Here is a 14822-nt window from a genome sequence, read left to right on the forward strand (position 1 = left end):
ATGATGGTTTTCTAGCTAGCATAACATATTTTAATCATTTGTTTCTTTCAAAATATTAATAAACAGGTCATGGTGCTTGCTTGTTGACCTAAAAAATAATCAGAAAAGAATGTATAGTAGACACCTTTAATTATGAAACCTATTCCTACTAATATTTAAAAAAAACACTAACACATTATCAGCTCTGATAGATCAGCATTTTGTTCTGAAATTATTCTACTAATTTTTTTCAATCTCATGATTGTGTAAAATGCTGATTCATTTTAATTTCAAAACATTTACATCTAAGCAGAACCACAGATACGTTTGGAAACCTTATGCTTGAGTGTCTTTGAATATTGGACGTCATTACTGATAGAACGGCACAATTACACTGAACCACCAAACCACATAGAAATCTATTATCCTTTATCATCTTCTTCATGTGCTAGCGGATGTCTGCAAAATATGTGCAGACTGCAGATCGTTCTCTTCCTGTAAGACTCGTTCATTTTCATTTAAATATATATCCTGTCTCACTTTGCAAATTCACATATTCACATATTTAAACTTGTTTGTGAGCAGCCTTATTCTTTTCGCTTATACATTTCACTCTTACTATTCTATAGAATAGTTGCCCTGAGACCAATATGTGTGTTGGCAGCACTCTCGCCCCTGAGTCAGAATGTTTTGGGTTCAAGCCCCACATCGAGACTTGGAACTCGTATAGCCTAAACTGGCATTCCAAAGCTGGGGATAGAAGGTGAAGGTGCCGTCCTTTCAATGAAACATTTAACAGTGCCTGCCTGTTCAGGTGGATGTTAAAGATCCCATGGTGCTGTTCGCAAAGAGAACAGTGTTTCTCTTGATATCCTGGCTAATGATCCCAAAAATAGACTCGGTCATACATTTCATTGTGTTTATGGTACATTGTGGTGCGCAATTGGCTGCTGTGTTTGCCCACAAAACAGGCAGTTACTACATTTTACAGTATATCCTGTGAAGCTTTTGGGACATCCTCTTGATGTGAAAGATGCTATACCAAATGTGGGATCATTATTTATTAACATAATGCCATCAAAACCAGATATATGACATACCAACTAAGGGTGTTGGCTGGCTGGACACACAGTTTACCATTAGCAGGGAGCCATTTGTACATAACTGCCACCATCCATTCCCTTATAAGTTCCCTCGACTTACCTCTTTGACTGTGCCTTCAGCCATTTTATTCCTTCCCACACATATCAGCTCCCACCCCCAGCTCCTGTGCCCAGCCAGCAGTGCTTTGGGAAGTCTTTCTGATGTGAAAAGCGTGATATAAAATATAAATTTGCATTCTGTTGTAATACACTACGCTGTTCTAAAGCTCTCCTTTAAATGACGTATCTACAATATTTATGTTTCTGATTTTTGACCTGAATAAAATATGGTTTAAGTGAGATGACCAGGTCAGATGACACCACAAACCATGAGAATGAAGCTTAAGTGACTGATATCATTATGTGAACTCCAGGATGTACTGTGAGATCACTCCAGGATATTGATACTTATAAAACTTCACGTTATTCATTTAATTAGGAGAATTTCTTGCATTGGATCAGATCCGGTGCTAATAGGAGCTATCAGAATTTTTGGGAGTCAGCCAGGCGTCTGAAACATGTGGAAATCTTTCACTATGCTTAAGAGTATTCAAACTAGACTGAGAGTTCCATATATGCACACAACCTACACATGGACAACACCAACAAAATCAAACAGCAAATTTCATTTACATAGCACCTTTCACGTTGGGAGGATGTTCCAAGGTGCTGACATTTCCTTGCCATTGGAATGGAATACGCATCCTCTCCAAGGAGGAATGGATCATGCTGACCTAATTACAGAAAGTATTAGGCACAGGTTGGCAAGAGCCAAGGCTTCAGGACACCAAAGTCTGTGTTGTGGAGTTGCTGTAGTTCAAGCAGCGAAAACCATTGAATGTACTGTCTGACAAGCTTCCCACTGCTTGTCCAGCTAGGATCATCCTACCCTTTAGAGCTTTGGCTTGCAGAGTCAACAGGAAGAATCCCTGTGCCACCCCCCACCCACCCAGTATCTGGTCTGCTCCTCCAAATCCCACTGAAAATCCAGGCTTCTTCAAAGCAGCTCCCTGCCTATTTCCCCCAAGGACGATAGTCACTATACCAGACAGAAAATAGACATGGTTGACTCTTTGATTCCTGATGTTTCTGATGGTACACCGATTAAGAAAACAAAGCAAGTGCAGCTGAGTCAAAAAATAATTTCCATTTAATACTGGAAAATTCTGTGACCAGTTAATATTGTCATGGAATACTCATTTAGATGTTCTCTGAGTTTTTTAAACTATGCTGAATAATCTGTAGACTGGCAATAATCAATTTACTATCATAGGACCATTGTGGACACCCACATACATTTTGTAACATGTAGATTTTTGTCTTTCTGGTCAATTGTTTTCCATTCCATTTCCACTCCATGTTAAGTCACTGACTGAATTCTGAATTTAGATTGTTAAATGTCAGTAAGCTATACTCTGGATGTCATCACAGTCACCAATGCTATTCTCACCAAACATCTTATAAATGGTCTCTGAAAAGTGATCAGGAGTGTTCTACCCTCACCAGCCCAAGGACATTAAAGCTAATTGTAATGTCTTGGCTGAGATCAATCTGGTCCCTGGTCTGAATAGAGTAGTGCTACAACATACAGCAATGAGTTTAGCTTGGATGAAACCATTGGAGTCATTTACTGATATATTTTATTTATCTTTGTTAATCTGAATAGGACATTGCCCTGTTCACTTGCTTCAAAACCTAAAATGATTGAGTCTGGTTAAAAGATGATGGGCTGATATCTGACATCTTATCAGCTTTTACACAAACTCAGTTAATGACCACAGTGTAATATTCAGATACAGAGACAATGTCTTGGCCACATCCTGCATAGGTATGTAGAGACAGCAAGCAGAGCAGCTATTCGGAAAATATGAAGAGACGTGTGGCTTGAACTGTCAAGTAGCTTCAGGTGCCAGACTTTAGTAAATTTAAAGAGACCTATTCCTCTGCAACAACAACAACTTGCATTCATATAGGGACCTTCATGCTGGGCAGCGTCCCAGAGCATACCAGTAAAATGTCATAGACAGTGTTACAGGGACAAACCACGTCCTTCAGACATGGGGTCTATTTGTATATTTTTTAATAAGGTAGTTATAATTATTGAATTAGTAAACCAACAAATGTGTTTAAAGCCATCCAATAATGTTTTAAGCATGCAATAATGCTTCTTCAGAGCATTCAATATTTCAGAAATGTAATAAGCACACATTTTTATTATTAAGAAATCTGTTAAGAAATACTACAAATTAGATTCCAAAGTTTGTATACTTCTTGACCTTGCTAATTCATAACTCTGAATATCTCGTAAAATAATTGTTATATAAGTAATAAAAAAATTAAGTTATAATAACAAAATAACCCTTGCATTTGATATAGCACTTTTCATGCCTTCTAGACGTCTCAAAGCGCTTCACAGAATATACTGTAAAGTGAATTCACTCTATATTTGTGGGCGAAACGTGGCAGCCAATTGCGCACAGCAGTGTCCCACAAACAGTCGTGGATTGAAGTGACCAATTTATTATTGTTACTTTTTTTCTTGAGGGATTATTATCAGGCATGTGAAGTAATAAAACTTGCCCAGGTTTTGCCCTGCCAGGAATCGAACCCAGGCCTCTCACTAGCAAGGCAAGTGCTCGAACTACTGAGCTACAGGACTCCACAGGATTTCTAAGGCTAAGTTTGCTTAACCTTAGAATAAGAGGCACTGGATTGAACACTGATTTCACCACAGTGGAGAGTAGGAAAGAAGTTTGGAATAATGTAACTAACGCTAAAAGAATAAGGAGAAAGTTTGGAGAATCAATAGTCACTGTAGTAATGATAAAACAGACAAGCAAGATTGCAATAGGTCAGATTGAGTACTGATTTCAACCCAGTGAGGAGTTAGGAAAGATGTTGGGAATGATTGCAAATTACCAACCCATATCCAACTGGCCCTTCCTTGCCAAAGTTCTGGAATGCATTATTGCAAATCAACGTCTCTCACACCTATCCCTCCATTCCTTACTTGAGCCCCTCCAGTTTGGTTTATACCCTCCCCACAGAATTCAGACTAAAAGTCACAAATTATGTCCTCTCTCTCTGTGACCAAGGATCCCTCTGCTTCCTTGTCATCCTGGACCTCTCTTCTGCATTTGACACAGTTGATCACAGTGTTTTCTTCCTATCCCCGCATAGTAACCTGCGGGTAATCCAAGGCTCCATCCTCAGGCCCCTTCTCTTCCTCATCTATACGCTCTCTCTCAGCGATATCATCCACAGACATGGGATAAATTTCCACATGTATGCTGATCACACACAAACTTACTTCTCCTTAAACAGTTGCAACTCCAGGTCCATTGATATTGTTTCAGCTTGTCTGTTAGACTTCAAGGCCTGGGTGAGCGCAAACTTCCTGCAGCTGAAGATTGACAAGATACAAGCCATACTTCTTGGCTCCTGTCAATGTCTTCTCTCCTGTGGCTCTGACCTCCTCAAACCTCCAGCCTTTCCCTAAAAGTTACCAAACCTGTACATTACCAGGCATCAGGTTTGATCTCCAGCTGTCCTTCCTCCCCCACATTTGGTCCCTAAACAAGACTGCTGCCAGATGCCCAGAGTCAGCCGAACAAATGCAGCAAGTAGTGGAGTGGGGAGAAAGCAGGTCAGAAAGATAGGGAGGTGCCAGTACATGAAGGGATTTGAAAATGAATGAGAGGCTCACAAAATCAATCAGTTTTGTGATAAGGAGTCAGTGGAGCCTGCAATTACTGATCATGGGAGTACATAGTTTAGTGTGGTTGAGTATGTGGGCAGCAGATTTCTGAATCAGTTATAGTTTGTGGGTAGTGGAGCTAGGAAGACTGGTGTGGAGGGTTTAAGCTGCGCTGGGCAAGATGTATGGTCAGAGGCTGGAAATGTTGATGTAACTAACGCTAGAAGAATAAGAGAGAAAAGTTTGGAGAATCAAATATTCATTGCAGTAATGATAAAACAGAGTCAAACAACTTTACAATGGGTCATGAAAGTACGGAAATTGAGGTGAGAGAGCAATCATTTTGATAAGTTCTTACATCCTGTACAAAGAAGAGTCTCACAGACATAGGGTAATTATTCAAATCTAGGACAAATTTGCTTTCATATAGAGAATTAAGTCTGTCTGTCTGATTCCTGGTAATGCAATGAGGAGTCTGTTAATCATTCTTTCTGATTCCTGGTAACGCAATGATGAGAGCATTAGCACATGTATATCTCTCTGATTTCTGGTAATAACAGTAAGTAGGACAACATTACATTGACAAGTCAGTTATCACGCCACTTTGAAATTTGTATCCCATTTTAAGTCAACAGAAATGCAGCATTTAGGCAACCCAACGTTACATGGCACCAAAGTATTGGGGTGAATAGTTCAATCACTTCCCTACACCTCTGTTCATAGTTTCAGAATTATATTGTTGGTAATGTAGGTTAACAACTGACTTGGAAGCAATGATCTGCATGTTTAATTCATAGAACAAAACTCAGAAGTCGCTGAGTTTCTCCATAATTTTTAGTTTGGGTGAAACTGCAGAATTGGGAACATGCAGTGAAAATGCAATATTTCTTTTATGAAACATATTTTTCACCACATGGTTACTTACTGGTGTTATTTTAACTTGCGTATCTGACATTGAAACACTGAGTGTAGATATGGTTTTTGAATACTATTGCGTTTCCAAAGACATATTCAGAGTAAAATCTAAAGAAATGTAAATTGTCTGCCCTGCCTTGTAGCTCTGAAGTATTATTGATAAAGTTATCTTATTTATGAAGTCTTCCACAACAAAATTGTAGACGGTCTGGGTGATATTTTGCTCTCTGATGATATTTATCACTGTTTGTTTCATGCTGCAGTTGCTACTAAACCCAAGTGACTAATTCAGGCTTATTGTGAGTGATGATAAAACTCCTAAATGCCAAACTGAGAAAACTTTGAACTTTAAACTCAGTTTGTCTGTTAAACTTATTTGTGATTTGCGTGGAGCTGGGTGCATTTCTCAAGCAGCAACTGTGTAAAATAGCTGATTAGTTTATAGACTGAAGCATTGAACTAGCATTAATTAGCAACTAGTACCAATGTCAAATCAACTGACTATTTATACCTGTATGACACTATGATCATACCTGAATAATTTCCCATCTTAATACTGTAACATTTTTGCTGTTTCTGATCTATTGTTTCTTCCAATTTTTAGTTTAATCAGAACTAGAAATCTATTGTGGTATTTTTAAGCAACAATTTATAGTGGGATTAAGTTATTATGCTAATTATGACAAACAAACTATGCAAACATGGCAAGCTCTGATCAACGTGATAAGAATGTGTTGAGAAAGGTTCCATTTAATAAGGGAAATGAGTAATATATAAAATGAATGACTTTACTGCTGAAGTTCAATCACCTTTTGAATTCAGATCTTTTTCAGAAAAGACTTAGTTTCAGAGCAAAATGGTTGTTTTGATGAAATATTCTCCTTATTAAATTAAAGATAGCAGGAATGGCAATGAAACACTTTCAATCCTTGAGTACCAGTGTACGCATCAAACAATCTCCAGTGGATGGAGGTTAGATGCACAGTAAATTTCCCTCTGCTCCATCAATGAACTTCAGCCCCAATCTCAAAAATCAACCACAATCTGCCAGTGTGTAACAATTTCCATTTCAGCTACATTTCACTGGAAATGCTCTAAAGTTCTTGTGACTGAGTAATCACATTCTGAACTTTGATTTGCATTTCTAGGTTAGTGTGAATGACAAATTTTTCCATTAATTTTATCAGATTTAGGCAACAAACACGTAGCTACAAAAAAGCAGTTGAAATGAATACAACTACCTTACTAAAATGGTGCTATATAAAACGTTGTTATTGCTGCTGCTGTAATTATTCTATCAGATACCAGATCTACATCTAAAATCTCGATTTCTTTTGTGACCTAAGGAATGACTGAGTTACATACAGAATCTCACTGTTGATATCATTATTTGCCGAATGTGTCTCATCTGTCCATAAATCAGATCCTGATCTCCTTGTGGCTCACCACGTCATCTCCCACTCTCACTCAGACTTTTCTATCCTTGGTCTCTTACACTGCCAAATCAGCTTTGGCACTCTTTAGCCGACAGGCTTGAACATTGACGTTTGCATCTTCAAACCTTTGCTGTCTGCTCCATTTCAAACCTTTGCTATTTTCTCCACTCTCCTACCCCTTGCCAGGTACTTTTCACAGATTTGTCCTGGAATTTCGTATTTCTCATTACAGTTGTATCTACATTTTTCTTACCTGTGCCTGAATATCTTATTTTTTTTGCATTATACCTTATACAACCACTAATACGTTTACCACTAAGCCACATTGTGTTAATGATCTATTAATTGCTTGATTGTGTACACTTTTTAACTTCTTCCTAATGTGTTGATTATCTTGGTTTGCTCCTATTTGATCGTCTCAACCTTTCAACGTCCAACTATTTCACTGAAGGGTCACTCCCGACACATTNAAAAAACAGAGCTCATAACTGGTGAAAGATCACAAACCTTTTTAAAAAAATACTCGCAAATATTTGCTACTCCACACGACATTCCTCTTGTTCACTTAGGCTGGTCACAAATATTCTCAGAGGTAATAATCTCTTTTAAAATAATTGTGGCCACTCAATTCACCACTTCCAAGAAAAGCAGCAAATCTGAAGATTGGGAGAGTTTTAGAAACCAGCAAACAAAAACTAAAAAACTCATTAAGAGCGGGAAAAATGAGTATGAGGGTGAGCTAGCTAAGAACATTAAGTCTGATTGTAAAAGTTTTTACAAATACATTAAGAGGAATAGGCTAGTGAGGGTAAATGTAGGTTCACTTCAATCAGAGATGGGAGAAGTTGTAATGGGGGATAAGGACATGGCAGAGTCCCTAAATGGGTATTTTGCATCTGCTTCACCCTAGAAGACACAGCAAGTCTGCCAAAAATAGAGATGCACCAAGGGGATAAGGACAGGGAGCAACTTAGGGAAATTTTCATTAGTAGAGAATTGGTGCTAGCGAAACTGTTAGCAGCAAAAAGTGACATATCCCCTGGTCCGGATGGCTTGCTTCCCAGGGGTTTAAAAGAGATAGCTTATGAGATAGTGGAGGCCTTATGTCTGATCTTCCAGAATTCCTTGGATTCTGGAACAGTCCCCATGGATTGGAAGATCGCAAATATCACACCACTATTCAAAAAAGGTGGAAAGGAAAAGATGGGGAACTATAGGCCAGTTAGTCTCACATCAGTGATAGGAAAAAATTTAGAATCATTGATTAAGGATGTGGTAGTGCGGTATTTAGGGGAGCACAATATAATTAGGCCAAGTCAACATGGCTTTACAAAAGGGAAGTCATGTTTGACAAATCTCATAGAGTTTTTTGAGGATATTTTGAGTTAACTAGATTAGGGTGAATCAGTGGATGTGGTCTATTTGGACTTCCAGAAGGCATTCGATAAGGTGCCGCATAAAAGGTTAGTCCAAAAGATAAAGGCCCATGGAATTGGGAGGAGCATATTAACGTGGATTGGGGAATGGTTAACTGGTAGGAAACAAAGAATAGGGATAAGCAGGTCCTTTTCAGATTGGCGGCATGTGACTAGTGGAGCGTCACAAGGATCAGTCCTTGGGCTTCAGCTATTTACCATCTACATCAACAATTTAGATGAGGACATCGAAGTTAACAAATCTAAATTTGCAGATGACACAAAACTAGGAGGAAGTGTCAACACAGAGGATGACATTAAAAAAATGCAACGAGACATAGATAGGTTAGGTGATTGGGCAAGTAGGTGGCAGATGAAGTATAATGTAGGGAAGTGCAAAGTCATCCACTTGGTAGCAAAAACAGTAGAGCGGGTTATTTTTTAGAAAGGGAGAGATTGGAATGTGTTAGCGTCCAGAGGGACTTGGGTGTCCTTGTACACCAATCACAAAAAGTTAGTCTGCAGTTGCAGCAGCAATTAGGAAGGTGAACGGTATGTTAGCATTCATTATGAAAGGATTAGAGTATAAGAGTAGGGAAGTCTTGCTGCAACTGTATAGGGCCCTGGTGAGACCACACCTGGAATACTGTGTGCAGTTTTGGTCTCCTTATTTAAGGAAGGATGTACTTGCCTTGGAGGGGGTGCAGCATAGATTTACTAGGTTAGTACCAGGGATGAAGGGGGTGAGTTACGAGGATAGGCTGACCAATTTGGGCCTATATTTTCTAGAATATAGAAGAATTAGAGGCGATCTTATAGAAACCTATAAGATCATCAAAGGGCATGATAGAGTAGATAGTGGGAGATTGTTTCCCCTGGTTGGAGAAACTAAAACCAGGGGTCACAACCTTAAAATCAGAGGCCAGCCCTTTCGCACTGAGTTGAGGAAGAACTTCTTCACTCAAAGGGTGGTGAATGTATGGAACTCATTACCCCAAAGGGCTGTTGATGCTCAGTCCTTGAACATATTCAAGACTGTGATAGATTTCTTATTGCAAAAAGGATTAAGGGATATGGGGATAAGACAGGGTTAGGTTATTAGCTGGAGTTAGATTAGAAGATCAGCCATGATCGAATGGCGGGGCAGGCTCGAAGAGCCGAATGGCCTACTCCTGCTCCTACACGTTATGTTATGTTTATGGGACACTGCTGCCAAGTTTCGCCCACAAAATATACAGTCACTACGCTTTACAGTATTTTCTGTGAAGCACTTTGAGACATCTCGAAAACGTGATAAGGCACTATATCAAATACAAGAATTATTATTAGTAGTATTCGTATTAATCTGTCTTTCTCTTTGAGAAGTTATGATACTATTCAATTCTGCTTTTTTTTATTTCTCACTATTATTGAACTTTCAGACATTGGGGCATTTTGTTCTCTGTGTCAGCCTTCAAAATGCTCTAAAAACCCATCTTTTTGTCCATGCCTTAGTCCAATGTTCACAAACAAAACGATTTTCCCTCCCTGCTTGGAATATTCTGACCTAGATGTGAAGTCCTTCCAAATGTTTATCCTTTGCAAAAGGTGCTACATAAGTACAAGTTTTTGTTATTGTTGGTGTGAAGGTTCAGTGTGATATAGGGCTTGAAAGGCCTATAGGAAATAATCAGTTTCAACGTTTTCTATCTTTGAATTCTAAGCACTTTCCTGCTTGTTCGGAGTCAATACCAGCTAATTCCCTCTCCACTCTTGGTACCACTAATAGTGTTGATGAGCAGGTATTGCTTCGAAACCAATCTTTCAATTTATCTTCAATGCATCTTTTAGCATGGATTTGCTCTTTTTTAAATCTGTAGATAAAGCTTGCTAAATTTTGCTTGCTCCTCTGTCAATAAATGTGGATTATGTTTGTTACTGATAGGTAGAGATCAACAATCCTTGAACTGCAGAATTTTGAGTCCTTCGAGGCTCTTGCAAAGTAGTCATTAGCTTGAACAAGGCTTAAAAAATTCCAGTTAGTGTAGTTAGTGGAGCAGATACAAGTGTTCTGTCTCTGACAAGTGGAATAGGCTCACAGTTAGATCTCTGTAGCTCTTTCTTCATGAACTGTGGGAAACTGTGTTTGAGCTTCCCTTTAAAACTCCCACAATCTGTATATTATCAGTTTGTTGCTACTTATTTCTTCACTAAATATTTTCCTATATAAATAGTAATACTGATTATAATAATTCTTGCATTTGATCATCATCATTATCAAAATGTCTCAAAGCATTTCACAGGATTTACTGTGAAGTGATTGTGTATCTGAAGATGAAAATTATTTGATAGATTTTTGGTAGGTCAGGGTATTAAGGGATATGGGGAGAAGGGGGAAATTGGAATTGAAAGGATTAGTTAAGGTTTAGATCAGCCATGATCTAATTAAATGGCGGAACAGGCTCAAAGGGCTGAATGGCCTCCTCCTGTTCCTATGTTCCTATGAATGCAGAAGTCAATTTGCACACAGCAATGTCCCACAAACAGTCATTAAGTGAAGGATCAATTTTATCTGGGGATTGTTGGTTTGGACACTGGGAGAAACTCCCTTCATGTCCTTAAATATAATAATAATCCTTGCATTTGATATAGCGCTTTTCACGTCTTCTGGACTTCTCAAAGTGCTTCACAGAATATATTGTAAAGTGAATTAACTGTATATTTGTGGGCGAAACGCGGCAGCGAATGGCGCACAGCAGTGTCCCACAAACAGTCGTGGACTGAAGTGACCAATTTTATTGTTTTGATTTTTCTTGAGGGATTATTATTAGGCATGTGGAGTAAAAGAAATTTGCCCAAGGTTTCGCCCTGCTGGGAATCGAACCCAGGTCTCTGGCTTGCAAAGCGAGTGCTCTCGATGCCTCACACTGCCTGCTTTGACAGAATAGGTTTCATTGGTAAACATATTTTCTGGTAAACACATGTTTCTGATCAAACATATTTTCCATTACACTGATTTAAACCTCGAAGCCAACATGTTACTTTAACCCATAGGTTCTGAATCATTTGTTACTTATCTATTATTTGTGGGCACCTCATTCTGGTTTGGACTCTCAACTGATAAGATAATTAATATTAAGATTTTGAGATTATTAAGATAAAAATAAGACCTACTGCTAATCACTAATTATTGCTAACTTTTATTGTGTATTTTTGCTCATGATTTCTCATTATAAAGATGATTACTATTTTTGTGAACACCAGAGGTTAACTGTTAGTGCTGTTTCTGCAGACTGCCCTGATTAAGTTTGTTAAATACAGATTCAATTCTAAGCAAACAGTGGTCTGTGCTAGCTTTGTTTTCCCGTTGGCTCATTTGTTAAAGGCACTATTTGAAATTGAGCCATACAAACCCAAAAAGTTTGAGGTTTGATCTTTGGTCTGTACTAATGTAACTGATCTCAGGTAAGACAGCAGAAGGAATAGTAAAATTGGATTTAAAAACCAATGGGCCAAGAAAGAAAATTCAGGTAGGGTTCAAACTATTGAATGTTATGAATGAGACATCAGTAAGGCTAAAACCGAGGACTATTTGGTGTCTCCGGAAAGCTGGATGAATTGTTCAAAATTATGCACAATTATAAATTTAAAACATTAGTTCTACGGCAGTGAGTAATTTCAAGCTTCGAGTTTCCTCTGTTAAGCACTCTGAGATTCTATGCCACGTAAATGGCGCTTTATAAATACAAGTTGTTGTTCTTTGCACACAAACAACAAGTGTTCGTAAATTCAATATTCTAAAATCTGGGACAATGACATTTGAAATTCTTCTTTTCAGTTTGCTTTTTCCCCACAAGTTTTTCAGTTCCTTAAATTGCTTGCTTATTATTGGTCAGTTGTGGGTCACAGTGAAACTTATCATTATGCTTAAAGGGTATTGAAACCAGAGTGAGAGCTCTACATACATACATATATATATATATATACACACCACCTCTGCATATAAATTTTCCTGTGTCTGGAATGGAATGTGCACTCTTGTTGAAGGGAAGAACCATGATTCCAAAAAATATTAGACGCAAGGTGGTGAGAGCCAAGGCTAGGGCATCCCAGAGTACGTGCTGAGGTACTGCTGAAGACTACAACCAGCTAAAATGGCACAGGTTGTCAACGAAAGCACTGTCTGGAAAATGTCCCACTGCTTATCCAGAAAGGAGCATCCCACCCATGGCTTGCAGGGTTAACAGGGGCTGAGTAGGAAAAGTCCCTGTCCCCAGTGACTCGCCTGCTATTCCATGGTCTGCTGATGGACCAGCCTGTCTGTACTGTCATCACTAGTGACCTGGAGTACTGCAGACCTGCCTGGCTCAGGAACTCCACTACCAAGTCATATGATGGTACAAGTCATAAGCTATGTGATGACACAGTTTAATGTAATTGGCTGGTGATCCAAACATTGCTGCCAAATGTGGTGTCCCCATTTAAACACGAACAAAATCATGAACTTTAGAGTCGGCATTTAGTGTAGTGGCACACACAAAGGGATATTATATGACAATATATACAACAGTAATGCCTCTGAAAACCAAAGTATATTGGAACATCATTTACAGTATTTCCAAACATCCACAAATTTCCTCCAGTATTCAGTATCCATGCTTTGATTTCCCTTCAGTCAACTGTCTACTTGCCAATTTAACAAAAACAAAGAAACTGCCTGTGTACAATCTGATTCCTGGATGAACCTCAGAATGTATTTTAAGTCAATATTAGGAGTTTTTAAATCAAAGCAATCCTATTAGTTTAATTTTTGGAGGGTCAACCGGGTGTCCGAAATATGTACAAACCTACCAACTATGTGCAAAGTAATTCAAACCAGACTTTTAGTTCCACATATGTATGCCACCTCCAGCTGAAAATGTCCCTGTATCTTGAATGGATAGTATACTCATCTCCCTGGGGGAGCATCCTGCTTACCTAATTCCAGAGAGTATTAGGTACAGGTTGGCAAGAGCTAAGGCTTGGGGACTTTGTAAAATTGCTGGAGTTCAACCATGTAAAACCACATAGCTTGCCAATAAGATCACTGTTTGACCAACTAGGATTGCCCTGCCCGTTCTACAAGTAGGTGAACAGGAGCCAAGTGGGAACCATCCCTGATCCCAGTGATTGGTTTCCCTGTTAAGTCCTGCCTGTAAATCAGGCTGGCTGGCCTGTCAGCAGCAGCAATGGAGTACTGCAGACCCGCCTGGCTCAGGAACTAGATTACCAAGAGCACAAACAGGTGGCTGACTCAATTCCAACATTCCATCACTGAACATGACCTTGGAGTCAGCTAAGCTCCAAGGAGACTCTAGTTCCCACTTTGAATCCCTTTTTCACCTGAAAAATAGCCACTACAGTTTTACAGGAAGCATTTGTGAATCCCCCTTGATGTGAAAGGCACTATACCAAATATGTTTATTATATGTAAGTAGACATAACACCACACAGGAATATCTGACAATTATTAGGTACTGTATGCTGGTTTATTAACTTTCTCAACAAAGAAGCTGGTGATTCACTCAAAATACTTCTATTTGCTCTTCCTGAGCTACATTAGAAATAATTTTATTCAATAACAGTAACTCTTACCTCTGACAAGAATTATGAACACAAAGAGACACAGTGCACGACGAATGCATTTTGCCTGCAGAGCCATGGCTTTTCATGTCAGACCCTTTCGACTCCCTCTGCACTTTCTGACATTGTGACTGTACAGTACCAGAGGAGCATAGGAAACCAAACTCAATACTACACAGTAAGCTGCAGCGAAAACAACGTTACACCACAAAGTTTAATTCTGTATCCTGTAAGTCATGCGGCCACATCCGTTCAGTTAAATCTGAGGGCAGCAGAATTTTTGGTATCAAACAGGTGTCTGACACATGTGGAAACCCATCATCATACCTATGAGTATCCAAACCAAACTGAGAGTTCCTTGGATCCCACCTATTCATGAAAATTCCCATGTATTGGAATGGAATGTGAAATCTCTCCCTGGAGAGATACATCCTGCTTACCTAATTCCAGAGAGTATTAGGCCCAGGCTGGCAAGAGCCAAAGCTTGCAGACCCCAGAGTGTGTGCTGAAGTACCCCTGTAGGCTAACCAACTAAAACTACATAGCTTGCCATTAAACATATTGTCCAGCAAGCTTTCCCGCTACTTGTCCAGCAAGGAGCACCCTACCCATTTGGCTTGCAAGGTTACCAGGAGTT

The 14822-nt window shown here is 39.1% G+C and overlaps 1 protein-coding gene across 2 annotated transcripts in view; it reads right to left on the minus strand.

Annotated features, from left to right (window-relative positions):
- LOC103190021 (T-cell surface protein tactile) overlaps positions 1-14383 on the minus strand; it is a 48617-nt gene extending 34234 nt beyond the window's left edge. For both annotated transcript variants that reach the window (XM_007910627.1, XM_007910626.1), the window contains exon 1: positions 14198-14383. In XM_007910627.1, coding sequence (XP_007908818.1) covers positions 14198-14264 — 67 coding nt within the window. In that variant the 5' untranslated portion in view covers positions 14265-14383. The remainder of the gene's footprint in view (positions 1-14197) is intronic.
- Between the last annotated feature and the right edge of the window lie 439 nt (positions 14384-14822).

Source organism: Callorhinchus milii, unplaced genomic scaffold (genome assembly GCF_018977255.1).
Source record: "Callorhinchus milii isolate IMCB2004 unplaced genomic scaffold, IMCB_Cmil_1.0 Scaffold4, whole genome shotgun sequence".
In the NCBI taxonomy this organism is placed as follows: domain Eukaryota; kingdom Metazoa; phylum Chordata; class Chondrichthyes; order Chimaeriformes; family Callorhinchidae; genus Callorhinchus; species Callorhinchus milii.